Source organism: Telmatherina bonti (assembly GCF_933228915.1).
Source record: "Telmatherina bonti genome assembly, chromosome: 1".
Taxonomy (NCBI): domain Eukaryota; kingdom Metazoa; phylum Chordata; class Actinopteri; order Atheriniformes; family Telmatherinidae; genus Telmatherina; species Telmatherina bonti.
In genome coordinates, this window is record NC_136619.1 from 20,325,162 (window position 1) to 20,347,611 (window position 22,450).

The 22,450-nt window shown below is 40.7% G+C and overlaps 1 protein-coding gene across 1 annotated transcript in view; it reads left to right on the top strand.

Annotated features, from left to right (window-relative positions):
• Window positions 1-22,450, top strand: part of kif26ba (kinesin family member 26Ba) — a gene marked incomplete at both ends in the record, with an annotated part of 87,724 nt that overhangs the window by 60,526 nt on the left and 4,748 nt on the right. The window contains 20 exons of the mRNA XM_079240809.1: window positions 3,183-3,398; window positions 4,194-4,287; window positions 7,433-7,578; window positions 7,797-7,913; window positions 8,916-9,102; window positions 11,156-11,342; window positions 14,851-15,022; window positions 15,548-15,890; window positions 15,993-16,159; window positions 16,560-16,695; window positions 16,822-17,074; window positions 17,160-17,261; window positions 17,387-17,514; window positions 17,815-17,994; window positions 18,133-18,425; window positions 18,578-19,241; window positions 19,358-20,280; window positions 20,398-20,627; window positions 20,865-20,999; window positions 21,101-21,315. Coding sequence (XP_079096935.1) covers window positions 3,183-3,398; window positions 4,194-4,287; window positions 7,433-7,578; window positions 7,797-7,913; window positions 8,916-9,102; window positions 11,156-11,342; window positions 14,851-15,022; window positions 15,548-15,890; window positions 15,993-16,159; window positions 16,560-16,695; window positions 16,822-17,074; window positions 17,160-17,261; window positions 17,387-17,514; window positions 17,815-17,994; window positions 18,133-18,425; window positions 18,578-19,241; window positions 19,358-20,280; window positions 20,398-20,627; window positions 20,865-20,999; window positions 21,101-21,315 — 4,888 coding nt within the window. The remainder of the gene's footprint in view (window positions 1-3,182; window positions 3,399-4,193; window positions 4,288-7,432; window positions 7,579-7,796; window positions 7,914-8,915; window positions 9,103-11,155; window positions 11,343-14,850; window positions 15,023-15,547; window positions 15,891-15,992; window positions 16,160-16,559; window positions 16,696-16,821; window positions 17,075-17,159; window positions 17,262-17,386; window positions 17,515-17,814; window positions 17,995-18,132; window positions 18,426-18,577; window positions 19,242-19,357; window positions 20,281-20,397; window positions 20,628-20,864; window positions 21,000-21,100; window positions 21,316-22,450) is intronic.

The following is a 22,450-nucleotide window of genomic DNA, read 5'->3' on the forward strand; positions in this document are numbered from 1 at the left end:
ATACAAAATAGATTAAAATATTCTTTTAAATTATTTTCAGGCAGCTGTATCTCAGGTAGAATGTACAGTTGTCTTCAAGCTGGAAGGTTGGAAGATCAATTTCAGATTTCCCCTGACCACGTGTCCTTAGGCAAGACACAAAACCCTTTTATTGCCCCACCAGCGCGCCTGTTGGGGTATGTGTGTGTGTGAATGTGTGAATCTGCTTCATAGTGTAAATTGCTTTTAATGGTCAACATGACTGGAAAAGAGCTGTATAAGTACTGGTCAATTTACCATTCTGTCACAGAACACTATCATCCTGCATTAAAGTCACTTTTTGCATCACATTCAAACTTCCCAACAATCCCATGATGTTTCCAGGGCAACAACAGACCGAAGGGAATCTCTGCTAGCATTGAGGGATTTTTATTTTAATGAGTCAAGACAACACAGAGATGCATCACATGTCAGCCTTACGTATGAATAGACTAAGGATTAGAAAAGATGTCAGGAAAAAGTTGAGGTGATAGAAAGCAAGCAATCCCATAAAGTAAACAGATTCAGAAAAATGATTTGGCAACTCACTCTTTGCTCACACACTTGAGCATGCATCTAATATTGCAGTGCAAATATCAGATGTATTTGATAATGAAGGCAGTTCACATCATATGTCTTAGGCATTTGGTTCGGTCAAAACTAGATCATAAAGCACTGATACCGTGTCGGCCGTCAGCTGCAACAAAGGTTCTCTTTCAGCTGTCAGAGAGGAAATGTGTCTGTTGCAGGAAGCGTGAAGACTTATCACAAGCATGAAAAGAGGAAGAGGAAGACAGACCGACTAAATCGGCGTGATTATAGTCAGTGACAGATCAAACAAGCAAGAGAGGTAAAGATTAATTCACTTACGTAAGCAAAAGCTGCAGAGAGTGAAGGCAACAACAAACTTCAAAACACCTGCAGCAAACAGAGAAACCAGGTGTTTATGTGTTAAAATGATCTGAAACTCACTGCGATTCGATGACGCAGCGTTTTGCTCCTGCTGATATCAAAGAAAACAACAGCCGCTGTCAGGTGGTAAATTGCAGCTGCTAACACTTTGTGACAGAAGTGGGAGGAAAGGAAGAGCAAGAAGATGAGAGTAAGCTAAAACTGGATTCCTGCAATTCAGGGCTTTTGATGTGTGACAGTGAGCTGGGATGAATACAGGGAAAAAGGAAGGGAATAAGGAGAGAAGGAGAGAAAGATAACTAAAGAGTGACAGGTAAAGGAGGGTAAGGAAGTGAAAGCACTCGGGGTGAATAAGGTGATGAAAGAAAAAGAGCAAAAACACAGTTATGTAGAACTAAAATGATCATTTTTGTGCTTCTTTGGGAGTTGTTTGTCGCAACTAAGGTGAAGATAGATGTATTCTAGCAACAATCCTTTACAGACTTCCTTAAAGTAAACTTTCAGTCCAGTTCAGAGTGAAAAAAAAGAGAAATCAGCCTGAGAAGAATACAAAACGTAACAGAAAAATGTGTGAAAGTGATCCGGACAGTGAAGCTTTATTAAAACATTAACTCTTTGCTTTTACAGGTTTTGTTAAAAAATGTCTTGTACCTGATGTTGACGTGTTTTTGCCGCTTGTCAAGCCGTGGCAGTTCCAGACCAACATCAGAGGCATAGTCATAAGAAAATAACAATTAATAGGTGTCAAGGATTTCAAAATTTACCGTATAATTAAGGCAATATTAAAACAGCTATTGTATTTCACTTCTGTTTTTTAAATATAGTTATTTGACAAGAAGTATTTGAATCTCCCAAGTAACCATCTCAGTGACAGTATCAAACATTATTTATCTTAGTCTCTCATTTCAGCTTCAGCTAAATGATAACACAACTAAACACAGTTTTTTCCCATCAAAAACACAATCAAAGCTAATTTGTATTGCTAGCTACAGCTCTGTGATGGATCTCTCCATGCACTCATTGGATGTTTGTGCTTCTCGGATTCAGCATGGAGGAAAACCAGAAGCAGCGCTTCTTGCATTTTTTTGTTTTCAGATGGTGCATCGTTGGTGTCTGGGGTTTTAGGAAGGCTAAAATTTCTGAAAGAATAACAATATGCAGTACAGTTGTTTTTAGTTGTCCAGCCAAATGTAAACTTCCTGCCATGATGCCTTCAGATTTTTACTTCAGTCACTGGAAAAATGTTCAATTTTGGCTGCACAGCCAGGTTTTCCCTGTCACTGCTGATATCTGAAGGAAATGTTGAATGGAGAAAGGGGGGAAAACCTGCCAAATTCTGCTTCTGCCACAGAGATATTGCCACATTTGGATATTTGATATAACACGAGTTATGACTTTATTTATGCTTTAATGTGTTAAACAAAATAAACATGTTAATTCCACAGATTAATCTCTTTATAACATGCTAATATGGACAGCATTAATTGTTCAAGCTTCTACAAACTGAGTTGGCAGCATCAAGACATACATCTGTGAAATACAGTTAAACCTGCCAGGCGCTGGTGGTGAAGCTCTTTTAATGGTGCAACTTTTAATCTTTTTTTAAGACCCTGCTGATTGTTTACAAATCCCTGAATGGTTTAGGACCAGATTACATGTGTGATGTGTTCAGAGAATATAAACCAAGCAGAGTTCTTCCATCCAAAGACTCAGGTCAACGAGTCCAGACCAGAGTCCAGACTAAACATGGAGAAGCATTGTTTAGTTTTTATGCTGCAAACAAATGAAACAAACTACCAGTGGAGATTAAATTCTCACCAAATAAAGACACTTTTAAATCCAGGTTAAAAACATTTCTTTTCTCATGCACATATGCAGAAAATTTGCACAGCAACTTTTAATTAAATTTGCTTTTATTGTGATTTTTCTATTTGTGTTGTCTTTTATACCTTTTTACCATCTGTAATGCTTTTAATCTGTCATGTAGCACTTTGAATTTTCTTGTGCATGAAAGGTGCCATACACATTGCCTTGCCTAATGTGTTTGACAGAAAAATTGAGCCATAGTTTAGTTCCACGTCTTATGGGGGAACTGGCCCACCCTGGATCTCCCCTAGAACCACTCTTGCCATCAAAGACCAGATCACAAGCTTCTTCCATTTGTAAAGAAAAGTTTTTTTTGTTTGTTTGTTTGTTTGTTTTTTTTTAATACAGGAGTATCAAGATATCTGTTTTCTGTGTCCTGTCCTCAGGTGAAAGTGATGGTCCGCGTGTGCCCAGTGTCTCAGTCTGATGCAACAGAATCCAGCTCCTTCTTGAAAGTGGACCCCAGAAAGAAACAGATCACCATCATGGACCCCTCTGTGAATCAAACACCAAATGTTGTGTCTCAGAAAAGGGCAGGAGCCAATCAGGTCCCACCAAAGATGTTCACCTTTGATGCAGCTTTTCCTCCTGATGCATCACAGGTGAGTAAACACTTTAGTAAAAATGGAATTTGAAAGACACATACCTGAATTCATGATCTTCTTCTTCATGTTTTTTTCACCAAACCAACAATCCGCTGTTTCTGATGTCTCAAACATTTGTCTCGCTTGTCTTTTCTGTGCATGACGTCCTATCTGCTGCAAGCCTGCCGTCATTTTTAACATATTGTATATTTCAACACATGAAGCTTATATGATTTATCAAGGCATAAATTTAATAAATAATCCATCTGATGTGACAATATTTTAAAAAATTAAGTTGTGACACTGCAGGTTCTTGAAGAGCCAAGCTAACTCTAACACTAACAAGCTGCTAGCTTCAAAGGAATACATCTAATACTTTATGCATATATTGATTAAAACACTTTCTAGAATTTCAGATGAATTCATTATTACGGTATTTGAACTTTAGAAATATGTATTTATCACAGCCACCTGATAAAAAAAATAGCAAAACACAATATTTATGCTAACTTCTGATATCTGAGCTCACTAAAAGGCTAGCGGCATAAGCAGAAACAGAGCAGTAAGTCAATGTTCCTGTTTGTGTGATATTATGTTCCCTATTCTTTCTTTTTTTACTAAGAGTAATGTGGATGCAGGATTGGGAACTCACATCATGACCTCATTATCCCTTCTTATTTAGTATTAGAAGGCCAAAAGGCTGAGATTATAATGAGAATTCTACTTTTAGTATAGATTGTGTTTATGAAACGTAATTGTTGAATAATCTTTTTTTCATTTTAACTTTTCTTTCCTCAATCTGCTGATTGCCAGGCGGAGGTGTGCGCTGGAACAGTTGCCGAGGTTATTCAGTCGGTCGTGAATGGAGCCGATGGCTGCGTCTTCTGCTTTGGACACTCCAAGCTGGGTAATTGTCTCCCACACATGCACAAACAGGCTGCACAGATTATGTGTGGCTTGTGAGTCAACCTTCGTATGTGTGCCCGACTGTCAGTCGTTCACTTGGCCCTCTCTCCACCGGCCCTCATCTATCAGAGACAGAAAGAAGAGGATTAGTGTCTGCTCAGGCTGAAAGCTTTCTCAGTCTGTGCTGTCTCTGTTTCTGTCTTCCTCTTTCATTCCATAATCCTTCTGAAGCTGGTTTTTAGAGAAGCTGGCTAAAAAAAGGGTCGGGACCCTTCACTGCACACTGCAACACATCTGAGCCCAAACATGTGCTGGCATGGACCGAGAGCAAACAACACACACACACACACACACACACACACACAGTGGCAAATGTTCTTCAACTTTGGGTCAGCCCCTGTTGTGTTTATCCCCGACTTGCAAGCAGCATTATCCTTCTTAGTTTGTGTCCTTCCTGAGTCCAACCGGAGTTTCCTGCTGCAGGGTGGAACAGAGGAAAGCAGCAGAGTGAAGTGTCTGTTCATCAGGCGACGTGTCTCTGACTGGAGTTGAATCATTTATCTCATCTGTAATTTTGACACCTGTGGTTTTCAAGTTGCAAATTATCTTAAAGTGATCGCACCTGCTTGCAAAGCTTTCACAAGCATACATCCCAGACATACCGTAACCACCAGAAGACTCATGTCAAGCTCACACTTAGCTCTGGGATTAGATCATTTTCACATCAAAGTATGGTTTTATAAATAAACACTTTGCTTTTAACTACTGATTTAAGATTTAAATGAATCGCAGAGGCTGACGCAGGAAATCCTTAAAAAAAATGTCATCCAAGGAGCTGGATACTCTGTTCCAAGGCTGTGCCCTACTCATTCACATTAATTTGGTGACTGGACATCTACAGTATGCCAAAAAAATGTTTTTAGGCCCATAAAGCGTGTGTAGTTCTGGCTGGGGAGGCTGACAGCCTTGAATAGTATTTATTAGAGCTGTGACGATATATTTTTGTCCCGATTCGATTTTATTCCGATTTTTTGGGCGCCGATTCCATTTAAATTGGGATTCTCATGATTCCTCGATATTGCTGAATTTTGTAGACTGAAAGCAAAAAAAAAATGTACAAAACTTTTTTTTGCTCGTCATTTTTCTTTATTTAAATTAGGAAAAAACAACACAGTAGCCAGATCATTGTTCTGCTGCTGTAAAGCCCAAGAAGACAAGTAAAAAAAAATCAATAAAAATGACAACAATTTCATAATGGATTATTCTTATTTATTGGGGGAAAAAAAAAGATTTTTTAACAAAAAAAAATTGTTTTTAAAATTGTGAAGCAAAAAATCCCGATATTCGATTTTTTTGATCCGATTTTCCCACTCCTAGTATTTATATAGTTATATATAGTTGAACTGCTTGACGCTTTGTACTTTATTTAGCAAAAATCTCATTAATGGTCACATAATCAACACAATGCCCGTAAGATGCAGACTTACCCTGATACAGATCAAACATGTTTTTCATGTTTTCAAACAGCTTTCAAATTTTGATACTAGAAATGAAAACAAAGACTTGTCATGATTTATGCTGATGAGGACTCAAATCATTAATTGATTTTACTCACATTAACGCTCAGTTTAAATGTCTGCTGCTGTAGCAGCGGATCAGATCATTCTCTGTGATCCAGCTCACCTAAGGCCATGAATCTTAATGGGGGCTGCATTATAATAGCATCACCTTTTTACTAATTAAAATGGGTAAAGTAACACAAAGAACATTTTTCTTCAGCTCTGTGGCCCTTGGCTGTGGGGGCTTCAGACACAGACAGAAACTAATGCTCGTTTTTACAGTGAGCTTTTGTTGAATAAGTAAAATTAAATGAAAGTCCAAATGGTGCTGAAACAAATGAATGGGTTTGAGAAATGTAATTGAATCTTCTGGCTTTAAGGCATGTCTGATGGATTTTGTAGCCATTATGAGATCGTAGGTTATCATTTTGTAATAATGAGCGTACACGTGTCCGTGCAACCTCATGTGGCCTTGTTTTTGAACTCATGACACAGTGCGGCTTTGTTCTTTCACACCTTGTTCACTCTCTGACAGCATCCGAATCTTGGCTTGATGTGACCAATTACCAGGAATATACATCAACAACGCAGACACGCTCCCACTCACACACACAGACACACACACACATTCAAGGCTTCATTGCCTGAAGTGTATTGTTACTGTGCTGCAGTGTTAGTCAGCAGAGCAGTCAGCCAGTGAACCATGACTTGACAGCCTGCAGTCGTCAGAGCAGAGGGAAAATTTCTGGAGCCACACTTATATAGTTACTTACGCACCCTGTCACATACACTCAGGCCTCGGGAAATGAGGGTTGTTCGAGTGTTGTGAGATTATGGTAGGGATCCTACATGAAGCCATCAGGACGAAGAATCCATCTGATTGGTTAAATCAAAAGAAACCAACTAAGAAATGTAATAAACCAGAGTGAATGGTTCAGTGTTGCTTGTTAAGAAAGAAAAATCTTTTAATATAGCTGTGAGCAGCATACAAATTCAATATTAATACAGCAGATACTCTTTCATTTGAACACTTAATAAGCACCAGGACAATGAGGCAAGCTTTTCTCATACTAAATAAAGTCTTTATACAATGTTTGTTAGTCTGCATCCTCTAGATTTTACATTTTCAGAACTAATTATGAGAGGCGTTGCTGTTTTGACAGAGGATCGCTCCAGAACAATGTATAATAACAGTGTAGCTGACAACATCTCCTCCATCCTCCTGTAGAACAAACCAGATTCATTTCTCTTCTCTGCATCACAGGAATCGGGCTTTTGATGCCGTCTGTTTCTGTGAGTGGGATCGTTAGCTGTGACATATGGCTTTATTTAGGCATGTGCTTGATCTCCAACATCTGACAGGCAGAGCAGGTGTGGGAGGGGCATAGTCATCCTGTGACAGAGAAGAGGCAGATTATGAGGCTCAGACATTCAAGCACAACTTTTTTTTTTTTTTTTTTTTAATGCTCACACCTTTTCATACTTCTTTCCCACTTTGAGCGTAAGTTCTTGATGATGCTTCTTTTGACAGATCTCCATATTCCTCTGCTCACCCTTCTGTTTTGTCTTTCTGCCTGCCCTCTCCAGGAAAATCGTACACAATGATTGGTCGTGATGACTCTCTACAGACTCTGGGTATAATTCCCTGTGCCATCTCCTGGCTGTTTAAGCTCATCAACGAGAGAAAGGAGAAAACAGGAGCACGCTTCTCTGTTCGCGTCTCTGCTGTTGAGGTCAGTGATAAACCTCAGGAGTAGCTGCAGAAGCAGCAGAGTGGTAGCTAACATCAGTTTGCTAAGTTGGCATTATGAGTAGTGACTAAGTAAGTTTTTGTTATAGGTTTCACCTTCTTTGTGTTTGTTTGTTGGGCTAGAAAAAGTCTTTGAAAGAAAATAAATGACATTATGACTTGTCTGTACATTTGTGTGTGTGTGTGTGCATGTTTGTTCAGGTTTGGGGGAAAGAGGAGAACCTTAAGGACTTGCTGTCTGAAGTGGCCACAGGAAGCTTACAGGATGGACAGTCACCTGGAGTATATCTTTGCGAGGATCCCATCTGTGGCATGCAGGTGATTTCATACTCACACACACCCACACCCATGTGCATTTCAATGTACCACGGCTGACAGTGGCATTAGATTATGTAATGCAGCTGCAGTAGAATAAATCCATTGAGCATGTGTATGAACAGCCTCAGGTCTTTTTATCAATTTGCTTTTGCTTTGTCTTTTTAGCCTCCAGCAGTTAGTTTTCCGTTGTCTCAGGGGTGTGCATGCTTGGGCGTGCACACACGTACAGATGACTTGGAGAGGCATTTAAGGATAGTGAAATGCACAGGTTTATACATTTTGTCAAAAATGCACGACATATTTCTAACAAATGAGATTTAAAAGAAAAACAAACAGTACCTTGCTTATAAATTCATTACCATTAGTTCAGTCCAGTTCAGAAAAATGAGCTTTTGCTTTTTAAGTGACACAGTAATAACCAGTTGCCAAACAATCCAGTTTTTGGCCTAGTTTTTTTTTTTACATGTCATTAAGATCTAATCACCACCAACAACATAATCAGCATTCATTTCAGGCAGCTACACTGAAGAAGTTTCAATCATGTATGTAGAAAAATGCCAAAACCAACATAGCAGCAGTCAGCAGACTGCTGTCAGTGTGTGTACAGTTATAGGTTTACAGGATTAGAGGTGCTGATACAAACACATCTGTTTAAATCCGTCACTAATCTATCATAATCTCATCAGTAATGGTATCCTGCAGCACCACAAACACAACCATGCACATACAAATACAGTCTGTACCATTCCCCATCTCTGCCTCCTTCTATCTGGTTTTATTCTACCTACAGGAAAAGTGGGGATACTTCTTTAAAATGTACCAATTAGTCACATACATCCTAAATCCTCATAGTACACAACATTATCTGTATTTAAACACTTCTTGGTGGGTAAACCAAATCCCTCAAGCTATAATAAAATGTTTCCGGCTGCCCGTCCTCCTGCCACCTTATCTTGTTTACAAAGTGAAACACTCACACTTTGTTTCCTTCATGTTTTCCAGCTTCAAAACCAGTCTGAACTCCGAGCTCCCACCCCAGAAAAGGCAGCCTGGTTCCTGGATGCAGCCATAGCTGCTCGCCACAGTAGCCAGCGCCCCAACACCACAGAGGAAGAACACAGGAATTCTCACATGCTCTTTACATTACACATCTACCAGTATCGTATGGAAAAGACTGGGAAAGGAGGGAGTAAGTATTGCTTTCAAACATGGTTTTGTGATTATTATCAACACGTCAACACAAGAGCAAACAGTTATTATAGTGACTTCTGCTGGTACAGACACACTATGAGTACTTGCCTTTAATAAATTTCTCACTTTGAATCACACGTTTATCTGATAATGGCAGTAAAATGAAGACAGATGCGTTCATAACATTTTGTTGCTACACCACAGAAATAAGTGTGTGTTTATATTCACACTTTTACACTACCAGTTAAAAGTTTGGACCGTCTTTCCCATTAAATCCAATGGGAATGTGTGTCCAAACATTTGACTGGTACTGTACTTAAATGAACAGATCAGTTATGTCAGTAACTATGACATTCATGGACGAGTCAAAGTGGAGACGTGTTTGCAAGGCTCATGAATTTGTGTGTTAGAGAGAAAAACGGTCAAATGTGTGTGCATCAACACACGCACACATATACATATATACATACATATAAATATGTATATACATATACATATATATATATACATATACATATATATATACATATACATATATATACATATATATATATATATATATATATATATATATACATATATATATATATATATATATATATATATATACATATATATGTATATATATATATATGTATATATATATATACATATATATATATATATGTATATATATATATACATATATATATATATATATATATATATATATATATATATATATATATATATATATATATATATATATATATATATATATATATGTATATATATATATATGTATATATATGTTTAATACTGATGTCCAGATCTAATATAGGAGCTGTCTCTGATTTACAACTTCAGCTGACATCAGGCTTCACTCATCAACTAACCCATTTTCCTGATGGACATCCACCAGTGGTCGATTTGGGATTTGTTCTGATTTAGAGGAAAAACTCGGGACACTTTTGTACATTTAAGATTGAGTTGTTAAGGTTTCTGTAATTCTGTCAGTATTTTTAAAAGATAAGTTTATAGTGTTGTCCCACCATGCTTATTTCTGCGTCAACACAACTTCAGCAGTGGTTTGGATGGATGCTTCAGATACATCAGAACAGCCTGCTCACACATGTTATTTCTTTCCAAAAGCACTCCATAAATTTGCTTCTCATCCCCCACATTCACCTTTTGACTGTGGTCACTTACTTCCCACAAGGTGCACGCAACATTTACCTCAAATAAGGAACGGCTGGAGATGTAGTGCTTACTGGAGCACATCTTGTAATTATAAATTCCAGCAACAGCGTGCTGTTACGCATATGAGAGCAAAAATATCACCTAAGATTAAAGATGACTGGCCAGAGAACCAATGAAGTTCTGCCATGATACCTTTCATCTCTAACATCTAGATATGCCTTATTTATTTTTAGCTTTGTTGGATAAACATGGTACGCTGCATTTTGCATTACATTGCAGCAAAACATAATTTACAACTTCCCTCATCGCGATCACAAGAAGAAAATGAGCATCTTTGCATTTTTCTGAGAATAGACCACAGATCTGATATTACAGTTCAATGCCTCTTTGCCATAAAAAAGATTGATTTCTATATAAATGAAAAGCAACAAATCAAATAGCTGACTTTCTATTGTTAATAGACCTCAGATCATTTTTCTCTTCGCTCTCGCTCTGAAATCTTTAGCTCTCTAATGGCTGTTGGCATTGCATTTACTGTACGCTAATAAACACAAACGGAAAATTAAAAAGATGTGGGGTTTGCCCTTATAAAAATATAGGCCTTTGGTGGTTTTACAGCATGTCATTAATCTGATTCAGACTCTTTCTGAAAAGCTTTTCATCATAACTACTTTAAATAAAAACATTTTAGCATGTGTCCTGATGTGTTTATATATGAACACTTTAAGTTATTTTGATATCAGAAAAATAACATACTTTAATGATGACGCTATTTAAACCAATTAGTCCAGCACTGTTAATTTAAATTTCACCTCTTTGCTTTCTGTCCTCTCTTTTCCATCCATTCCTGACCTATTTATCACATCTGCTAGTGTCAGGAGGTCGCAGTCGCCTCCACCTGCTGGACCTGGGCAGCTGTGATGTCAAAGCACTTGGAGGAGGAGGAAGTGGGAAAAGCAGAGAGAACTCACCCAGCTCAGCCCCTCTGTGTCTTTCCCTGTCTGCCCTTGGCAACGTGATCCTGGCCCTGGTCAACGGGAGCAAACACATCCCATACAAGTATGCTGCTGTGTGTGTGGGAGGGGAGTGCATTGAGGAAATGTAATAAGATGCATGAATTAAAGTAAGAGTGGGGAAAGTGAAGCAGAAATTGAAGAAAAAAAATGACTAATTTCCTAACTGGGTGAGAAAAATGTGGAGAGGAGTGAGTGGAGGATGGAGGAGGAGGGCAGGATGTTGTGGACCTGGAGGAGAAGAGGAAAGGGAAGCATCAGGCGGATTTCCTCAGGTGCTTCAGGTTTGGAGGACTTAATGATTTAAACAACAACAGCTGCTTTTCCATATTCATCCATTTCATTTTGCTGGTTTGCTAACTGGCAGTGAGACTAAAGGGGAGATAACACAGGTCGAGACTGTAGCTAGAGCTGCTCAGATGAGAATGAAAGTACATGAAATGAGGGAAAAAATCTGAATTGCTGAATTGATGTAAATGAAAACTGTAAATGAAACTGTCAAAGTTTTCCTTTTACCTTTGCCTAACTGTTCTTTACTTTCCTCTCTTCTGTTTCTTTTGTAAAAGGCTGTGCTGTTCACCAGGTTAATTTAATCTCCATCTTTTACATTTACAATGCAAAACAAGCTGCTTCTCACATCAGTGCCGAGGCTGCGAGCAAAGCCTTGCTGATGACTCAGAAGTGTGGCGTAATTAATATAAGAATGAATGCTGTGCCTCGCTGTTTCTTAATAAGAATAAAACTGCCTGAATGAGGTTTGTCACCGTAAGACTAAAGCTGATCGTAAGGCCAGATGTCATTTGATGTCTTGACATATTTAATCTTCTTAATTTTTTCAGACTGTATTAAAATCAATCAATCTTGTAGATTTTGCCCTATTACACTGAAAATGCAGCAGTCTCACATTAAATCGGTAAATAGTTTTATATTGGTCCATGGTACAAAACAAGGCACCTGAATTTAATGGTTTCACACTTAATAAATGTCAAAATTCTTCCTGATTTTTCCACAGAATACATGTTAATCTAAAAAAACACAATGGAAACAGCAAAGAACTGATTCTGTCCTGGAAATAAATGCAGCCAAAGAAGCTGCGTCTTGTTTTTTCCGCAATGCGATGAGACTGCTAAATCAAAGCTGTCTGAATGCAGGATGAGTCCACCAGGTCAACTGATTTTATTTCATTGGAGTTGCTGAAAATGTCAAGTTTTGCTCCATTGCATGAGATCCCATCCTGTTCTGTTAATCTCACTTGTGTTCCACTATGGTTGCTAGGTAACATGTGAATCTAGTGTTGATCAGTGGATTATTTGTAGCTCTCAAGTTCATGAAACGAAGTGTTTCTACAGTCTGCTAGAAATGAACTCGTAAGAATCCAGAAACACAAGTCTGATCCAAGACATGAGAGTCTGTCATTACTTGCCATTAACAACCTGCTCCTGTAGATGGAAATTCTTACCAACAGTCTTTCGTAGCATTACTGTGGTAGCTGTGTGGCCATCCAGTCACAGCAAGATAAAACATTTAGTTACGTAGACCGGGTGAAGAGGATCTGCTGAAATTCAAACCAGGCATCAAAATGAGGAAACGTGATTTGAGAGAGTTTTTATGAGACAAGGCTGTTGGTGCCAGCCAGGCTTGTTCAAGTATTGATTTTCACACCCAACCATCTCTAGGGTTTACAGACTGGCCTGAAAAGAGTAGCACATGCTGGTAGTCACAGTTCTCTGATTAAAAATAAGTTGTTGATGGCAGTCAGTTAAAGCCGAAAGACTGCAGTAACTCAGCTTGCATGAGCAACATGTAGAACCTCACAGTGGTTTAGTGACAGCAGCGTATGACCACACAAGGTACATCTCCTCTTTGCCAAGCAAAATGAAGGTTACTTGGTGAACAAGGTCTTCAGAAAATTGAAAAAAAAATCATAAAATTGTTTGAGACTTGATTTCAGCAGCAAAACATAGATGGAAGGGTCTTTTTTTATAAACAGCCACAAAGCTTGAATCCATCCAGCTGTGTGTCAAAAGCTCATGTTTTGGATGGTGAACCAGGAGGAGAGGAGGAGGAGGACAGGAGAGAGCTATTGTTTAGAGTATTTCTGCATGTTGGTACATGTGCATCCTTTTACTATATAATGACAAGGTGCAGTACTTACCGTTTGCTTTTACCAGGATAATTTTCATCTTGTGTTGAATCTCCTTATCGGTCATAAAATATTTTTACTTTGAGTTGTACTGCAGGTATGGCTGCTGGTGTTTGCATACCTTCATATTCAGTTGTTTAGGTCCTCTTTAATCATGGTGCAGCATGCATTTACCAAACCATCTCCTCAAACTTTGGACAAAATAAAAAAACTCAAATTATTTCTGTTCCTGCATAAATCAGTAAAATTTCCCCTTGACACACACACACACACACACACACACACACACACACACACACACACACACACACACACACACACACACACACATTACATTTTAGTTGTAAAAATGCCAGCACAAAGTTAGTACTTTAGACATACTTTCCTATTTCAGCATATTCAGAAAGTATATAGTTTGAGTTTATTGGATGTTTAAAATACACCTCCAAAAATGAAGCATTTAGCGCTGTCGCTTCTCCTGGTTTGCTCCATATTATTAATTTTTTGTATTAACTGTATCAAAACCTGCAGATGTTACGTTTGTTGTGGATAGATTAATCACAGAGAGAGCATTGTGTTACATATAAAGTGGTTTCTTCCTGGTGAAACTGGTTCTACATTTAGCACAAGCTGAGAGTTAAGATCCAATCCAACATGCTCAGCACTTGAATTAACATCCAAATGAATACTTCATGAGTCATGAGTTTACCTACATTAATCTCCGAGAGAGATGCAGAGATAGAGACAGATCGAGGGGAAAAAAAAGAGGGTTTATTAAAGCCCAAGGCCAAAGAAAAGAGAGGAAAGGACCACTGATGAAAAAGAGGAGGTCAAGAAAAAAGTGTGTGCATGCACTGTGTGTGTGTGTGTGTGAATATACACGTGTGTGTGGGGGACTTGACTGCAGGCTGTGTTTTTAGAGAAAAGGGGACAACAGCATGAGGTAACAGGCCACAGAGGAGCTGTACTCTCTGTCAGCCTGCAGGCCTCAACAAATGCAACACACACATACGTGCAGGAAAAAAAATGTTAAGAATGATTGCAGTAGCCCACCCAAGAGAGGTCTTTTCTTAAACACACAACCTAGTTTTACTCCCATCTGCTAATATAAATCTCTCTGGGAGCGAGACCATCTCCCAATATTAGACCTTATGAGGATGATTCTTAAAAGCATTTTGCTTTTCTTTTGCTTTATCTTAATCACAGTGGATCCAAGAAAACTTGAAAACTTATGGAAAATGTGCAGAAGGCTGATCTCTTGTTACCAAGATTTGTCTTTGATTCACTGTCAAATATTGAAATGTGTCTGCCTGTGGGGGGTGTAGAAAGACACATTTCGTCACACTTAAGCAGCTGTATCATTTTCCAACCTGTCTTCAGTGCTCACATCTCAGTGTATATGTGTAACCAGGGACAGCAAGCTGACCATGTTGCTAAGGGAGTCGCTAGGCAACATGAACTGCCGGACCACCATGATTGCTCACATCTCTGCCTCACCCAGAGATTTCTCAGAAACCCTTTCCACCATCCAGATTGCTTCGCGCGTCCTCCGCATGAAGAAGAAGAAAACTAAAGTCACTGTGGTGAGTTTAATGCTTCTTAAAAAAATGGGATTATTTTAACTGAATATCATGAAATTGAAACTTTTGGCTGCATTTATAATCTGGCTAAAATACAACAGATGTTCCCTTAACACACTTGTTTGACTGTTTATCAGTGAAACTGTCATCGGTCTTACAATAACAGTAGTAAAACAGGACTCCTGCTCTTTACCTTATATTAATGCTATAATGATTTATGGTGGAACATCTTTTATCACACTTAAATTAATTTCTTTAAAAGATGTATTGTTTGAGCAGAGTTCATTCTAAAACCTTATATATCACTTTATCTCATTTTGCTGCTGACACAATCTCACCTCTCAGGCTCCCTTATCTCAGAGTTGTTCAGTGGAGCTAAGCTTAGAAAAAATACTTAAGAAATCTGACACTGTGAAAAGATGGAAAGTTCCAGCATGTGATTAAAATTAAATGAAATATTAACATCATATCTTAGTTTGCTGATGTCTATCTTTGCCTTCACTTTTACATCATGTAATCACCTCTCAGCAATACACATCAAGCTCCTCTGGAGGGGAAAGCTCCTGCGAGGAGGGTCGCATGCGTCGTCCCACTCATCTGCGACCCTTCCATCACCGCGGTGACACCGACTCCGACCTACCGCTGTTGCGACTGTCCAGTGACCCAGACGAATACTCGAGTAGTGAGCAGTCATGTGACACAGTGATCTATGTTGGCCCGAACGGAGCTGCAGTATCGGACCGAGAGCTAACGGACAATGAGGGACCTCCAGAATTTGTACCAATTATTCCTGCTTTACTTCGAGGCAAAACATCAGAGCAGCATCAAACACATGGTCCAAGTCCAATAACAGGAGCTCAAAACAAGGTCAGTATAATATGTTCTAGTGACAATTTAGCATCTAAAACAATATTTTTTCATCTCAGACTTACATCTCAGTTGTTTCTTCTCCAACACTCCCAGTCTCAACCAGATGAGACTGCCAGCTGCCCCTCCCAGCCATCCGGCCAGCCACAGCCCTCTCAGTCTCTGCTTGGTCAGCCGTTGGCGCCTGTCCCAGAGGAAGGAGCTGAATGTCTGAAGTGCAATACCTTTGCTGAGCTGCAGGAGAGACTAGACTGCATAGATGGCAGTGAAGAGGTGAGAGACACATTTCATATGTATACACGCAGACAAACAATAATCATTCGAATATTACTCAGTCTATATGATAAAACACGGACAGACGGATGGATGGATAGATGGATGGATGTTTGGAGGAGCAAAGGGTTTGTGTTTCTAAATAATGCATTCAAACTGATTCCCTCCTTGTACATTATTGTGTTATTGCTGTATTAAATCCGTTTTTTTGGTTTTACTAGAGGATAAGGTCAAATGATTTATTTTAAGTTCACTGACCACGGTTGACATTTTCCTGGATAACGAAGGGTTCTCATTTTCAAAAGCAGCTCAAGTCATTGCTTTATAAAGTCATCTGATCCAACTATTACAGGATTTGTGACGTGAAAAACAACTAGGAGTTCCTTCTCCCTTTTTGCAGGTGGCAAAATTTCCCCTTGAAGAGGTTCCAGCAAGCAAACAAGGTGCCAAACAAGAGTTGTGTCCTTCATCATCTATTCCAAGCTCAGCACCTGCTCCTGGCTCTGCAGCTGGGTTGGATACAGAAGCCAAAACAGGCAATTGCTTTATTTAATTTTACGTACATGTATTATATTAATATTTCATCCCAGTCTTGTACCCAAATAAGCCACAAATCTCCTTTTACTGTTCCTGCAACTTACTTTTGGGTCAAACATACCCAGCCTCTACGTGTTGTCTCTGTAAAGCAAAGTTCTCCTCATCAGAAGCAGCAACCTCCAAGAGGAGAAGCAATGATCAACAGCTGCAGGATATCAAGGAAGTGGTGGAGGAAGCAGAGCTGGCTCAGACCATGATCCACAGCCTGGCACAGACAACTGGATCTCCCATTGTAACAAGTACAAGGAGCGTAACAGGAAGCAGCAGCATCACCTCTAACCATCTGCACAGGACCAAGAACTCCCACCTACATGACAGGTATGCTACAAGACAGCTAAACATGCTAAATTTCAGATTTTGACACATTGACTGACAATATGTCTCCTTTGTTTTCCCTGTCAAGCCATGAGAATCTGAACTTGGCTGGCAATACTGAGGGAAAGGGGCGACCAATTGGATCACCACGTCTAGGCATTGCCAGCCTGACCAAAACCTCAGAGTACAGGTGAATGACACAAGCATAGAGTACAGTAGGCAGAGGGCATCACTCTGAAAAAAAGTTTTTATAAAATTCAGTTCTCTAATAATAATAATAAAAAATGTCCATCATGATTGATTGCTCCTTCTCAGGCCTCCTTCGTCCCCATCCCAGCGGTGTAAGGTCTACACTCAGAAGGGGGTGATGCCGACAACACCTCCTCTGTCCTCACACACTCTGGCTCAGGACTGCCAGACTACAGATGCTTTGATCTCAGACAGTAAGCGTTCTTATCTGAAAAGCAAATACAAAGTTGAGTCACACAAGGACAGTGTGCTGATGGGTGGCATAACACACATTTATTATCCTCTTGTCAATGTATGTTTGAACTGTTATATATAAATGGAAGAGATATAAAATGTTCACACATGCTGACTCACCTGATGACAACAGTTCCTCTGTTTATTTACTTGTTGTAGTCTAAGTAGATGTATTCACCAGAGCTTTTGTGGACGCATGTACTCAGTGTCAGAAGAACATAATTTATTAAAATGCTAAATGTGTACCTCTGACTCTGCAGACAGTTTGGCTGCAGACAGTGGTCGCTCCTCCACAGAGTCTCTGCTGTCCAGAACTTCTCCTGCAGGCATGAGCCCACAAGTCCGAGAGCCAACTCCATCTCTGTCTGCCAGCCTGGGTTCTGCTGAGACACTCTGTGACGATGATGTCCCTCCAATACCTTTGGACACACACAAAGATGGTGATGGAAAACATCTCTTGACCATTCAGTCCCAGTGACAAAAGTGTGACATATTTACCAGCTGAACCTCAAAAGAGTTGTGGTTAAATCCCTGTTTTCTCTTTTATCCTGCAGCTTCAGGACCGGCTGGAAGTGGAGGGGCAGCTGGATCTTTCTTGCTTGGGGAAGATGAGCTGGTGCGTGATGTAGCTTCTGGAGGAGAGGATAACCTTGATGTTGCAGCCCTCATGGAAGCTCAGAGCTTGGCCTGTCGTCCAACAAGCATCATCAGCTTTAACAGTGACTGTGGATCTGAAGCCGCCTTGGCATCAGACTCTCAACCCATCAGCATCACTAATAGTGAAGTTTTGGATGGCGCTGTGGAGGAATATCACATGCCCTCAGGCCTTTCAGCAACCTCTGGGGTTAAAGAGGTGGTGGCCATGGCAGAGGTTAGTGTAGTTGTATTGCTTGCAATAACAGTCTTTCAGCTCATTTTGAGATGCGACTGCATGTGCTGAGGATGACTTGGAGACTAAAATAGGCAAATTTCATAATGTGTGTTAGATTTCTGGGTGTCTCATTGTACTGATCTCTGTTCCAGGTGGCAATGGCCAAGCTGCGGATGGAAGGTGAGGCCTTGGCTACAGGAATGTCTAACTGTGGTTCACCCATCTCCTCCTGGATGAGTGATCTGAGTGTGGGCAGTGAAGCTGATCAGTCTCTTCACAGCTTCAGCCAGTCCCAGAGTCAGCAAGGGGAGGCCCTGGCTGATCTTGAACCCAGCCAGGGCATTGGAGTTGAAGGTTTGGGTTGTTATGAGAGCAGAGGAAACCCACGAAGGGGGAGTCTGGAGGGAGAGCTGGTGCTGTCAGAGACTTTGTCTGACAAACAACCTCCAACCAAAGACAGGCTCAGAAAACTACCTCCCTCTATGGCTAAAACTAACATCCAAATTCTTGCAGGGTCTGGTAACCACTCTGCTTTCAAGAACACCACCAGTGTTCATCCATGTGTAGCTGTCAAACCTATGGTTATACAGGAGCCCACCATTCTCTCCTCACCTACAAAGACTGCCTTAATGAAAGACCCTGTCAAGTTAAATGCAGCTGTTTTAGCCTCGATATCCAGTGAGATTAGTTTTGAAGACCCCTGGTTGAAACGTAGCCTTGAGGAAGGAAGGTCCAGAGAGCTCGTGTGTGAAGTGAAGCCAGAAAGGAGGGAAGTAGAGCCTTTCAAGAGCCAGTCAGCAGAGAAAGTTGAATGTGGTAATGAGGAACAAGAAAGCTTCTGCAAGGATGGTAAGAACCAACATGACAATGCCTCGATGTATAACGTTTCAAGTCGGCATTGTTTCTTATGCTTGTTAATCTCCCATCTCCAGGTGGCTACTCTGGTTCCAGTGGGGAGGTGGTGTCATCTCCAGACTTTCTAAAGAGAGTGGTAGATGGTTGTGAGATGGTTGCTGTTGTTGCTCAGAGTGAAGGCTTGACTGGCATCTACAGCCCAGATATCCACCGCACAGCAAGTCTTCCTCGCGGCTGGAGTCGTCTCAACCGCCATGATGGCTTAGACAATGGGACAGAGTACCGGAGTCTTGGTGTTACCACTTCAACTCCCTGTAGTCCCCGTGCCACACTTGACCGCTGGGGATCCAATGGAAAACAGGGCTTTTTCTCCCACAAGAAGGGAGGAATCCCACCTCTACCCCCAGTACGAAAGTCAAGCCTCGATCAACGAAACAGGGCATCCAGCCCCCTCCACCAACCCAGCCATGCAGTCTCACCACTTGGCACTTCAGCAGATGATGCAGGGACATCTGCATGTGGTCCTGTGGGAATCACCCGACAGCGTGGCTCCAGCATAGATAGCAGCAGACTCTTCAGCGCCAAGTTGGAGCAGCTTGCCAACAGAACAAACTCTCTGGGCCGGGTCCACAGTTCCCACAGTGGTTCTCACCACTATGACTGCTTCTCCCTAGAGAGAGGTGAGAGCCTTAGAGGAGGAGGAGGGGTGAGGGGGGATACCACCATGCCCCGCACTGGGCGTAGCATCACTCGTGCTACATCAGTATCTTCTCCCACTGGAAGCCCTAGCTTGAGTGGCAGTACCAGTCCAAACAGCACTCCACAGTCACCAGCCAAGACCAGCAGCCAGTCAAAAATATCAGCAGTCAGTAAACTCCTGATGACCAGCAGTCCCAAGGCCAGGAGTCTGTCTGCTTCCAGTACTAAGACTCTGAGCTTCTCTACCAAGTCTTTAAACCAAAATGCCAGCCGCAGCTCCAGCCTTCCTCCTAATGGAAAGGTAAGTGAGAATGCCTCGTAAGTGTGAAGAAAGACAGTTTTTCCCACCTAAAAACCCAAACTACACTTAATAACTCAACCCATTTCTCCCACCTAAACTATTTACATGTCTCTTTAGCCTCAGAGTTCTGTTCAGGCTCCCCTGCAGCAGCAGCAGGGACCTGCTCCTGGATCGTGGTCTACCCAGTCTCTGAGCCGTAGTCGAGGAGGAAGCCTGACAGCCAAGCTGCCTCTGCGAGCTGTCAACAGCAGAATCTCTGAGCTCCTCCAGGGAAGTGCAGGATCCCGCTCAAGGACTCATGTCCAGGGGGGAGGCACAGATCCAGTGGAGGAAAGAGGTGTTGGAGGGTCGAGGTTAGTTTAAGTTCATTTTGCTTTACATCTCAACCAAATGCAAGATTCATGGAGCAGTTAACATAAATTAAAGGATTAAGTTTATTCATTATGGAAGAATTACATCACCGTCTAAGATCCAAAGTGCAAACTCTGCAAGACAAAATGTCATTAAAAGTCACTCAAACAATAATCTTTTAAAGTTGTAACTTTCTTTATTGCTTTGGGCACTTGATATTTTGCTGTTTCCAGTGGAGGTGGAGCAGGAGGAGATGGCCCGGGAGAGGAGAGAGCATCTGTGGTGCAAACACTGCCTTCTCCCTATAGCAAGATCACAGCTCCGAGGAAACCACATCGCTGCAGCAGCGGCCACGCAAGTGACAACAGGTATGAATAAAAATAGTTTTAATCCTTTTAATTGGTTTCTTTTCTTTTCTTTCTTTTTTCTAAATTCCTTCCTAAATGTGATGTCACTTCACCTTTAACAGCAGCGTATTGAGTGGCGAGCTGCCCCCGGCCATGGGAAAGACAGCCTTGTTTTACCACAGTGGCGGCAGCAGCGGCTATGAGAGCATGCTGAGAGACAGCAGTGAGAATACAGGAAGCACCTCCTCTGCTCAAGACTCCCTCAGCGAGCACAGCTCAGCCACCACCTCCTCCCGACGGAGCTCCAAAAGCAGCAAGAAGAGCAGGAGTAACACAGGTCACATTAATATGTTTTAACAGATTTTCCAGTTGAAGAGTCAAGGAAACAAATTATTTTGCTCATAAAGTAGTAAATCTGGAACAGAACCGCTGTGGGACTCCTTATTAAAACAAAACCAAAAGCTAAAAAAACTATACATGGAACAAAACTTCACATCCATTCTGCCGCAAGAAGACAGACTAAACAAAACCACGAGAACTAAACTCAAAGCTTTCATAAATATATTACCAAGATATTGGCATACACAATCTCACTGGCATTTACAAAGATTACTATATTAATTTAACCAATCCTCATTATCTATTATCTATGCTGACCATAAAAGTCTTCATTTCAAACACATGATTTTCTTTTGTCCTTTTCTGTCTGTCCTTTTCTTCACTTGAGTGTAGATAGAGGTAATTTTTAAAAAAAAAAAAAGAAAAGCATGACAGAAGTGATGGAAGGAGCGATAGAGATCTCAGTAAGGAATATCCATTGATGTAAAGGACAATGAGACAGTAATGAAAAGGCACATGAAATGTGAAGAAAGCTGTGGCTACAGATGCCAGGTAGGAAAGGTGACCCTGACCACCCATCTGTGAAATGGTAAAAGGGGATTCTGCTGGTGTAGGCTGTAATGAATATATATTCACCAGAACACAACACAGAGAGCTTGCTAATGTGCCTGCCAAATGACTTTGTATTGGTTAAGTCTGAGGATGGATATGTGCATAAAATCAGATTGGAGAGAGGCAGCTCTGCCTGGTGTGTCTGGCGTGATTATTGATTTGAAGTGGAATTAGCTTTCCCATCCGAGTGTGTACAATTGCACCTTCTAGCCATGCAGCATAAAATCTGGATTTACTCTCATTTAGCTTTAACCACAACTGATTCTGAGGATCAAAGAGCCAGCGGGCCGACAACCTGTCACTGTTCAACACAAAGACATGAAGAAATTCTTTGTCGCATATGGAGGTTAAGGGATGATGGGTTCAGCCTTCATTTTAGAAAACCAAAAGTGCTGCAAATAGTGAGATAAAAGACTAAAGCAATGTCCAACCATGATGTTAATCACATCTCAAGCTGAGTCTCTCTTTGTGCCTGATTTCCATTAGATTGGATTAAACTTTTTCATCTTTTTCTGATTCAA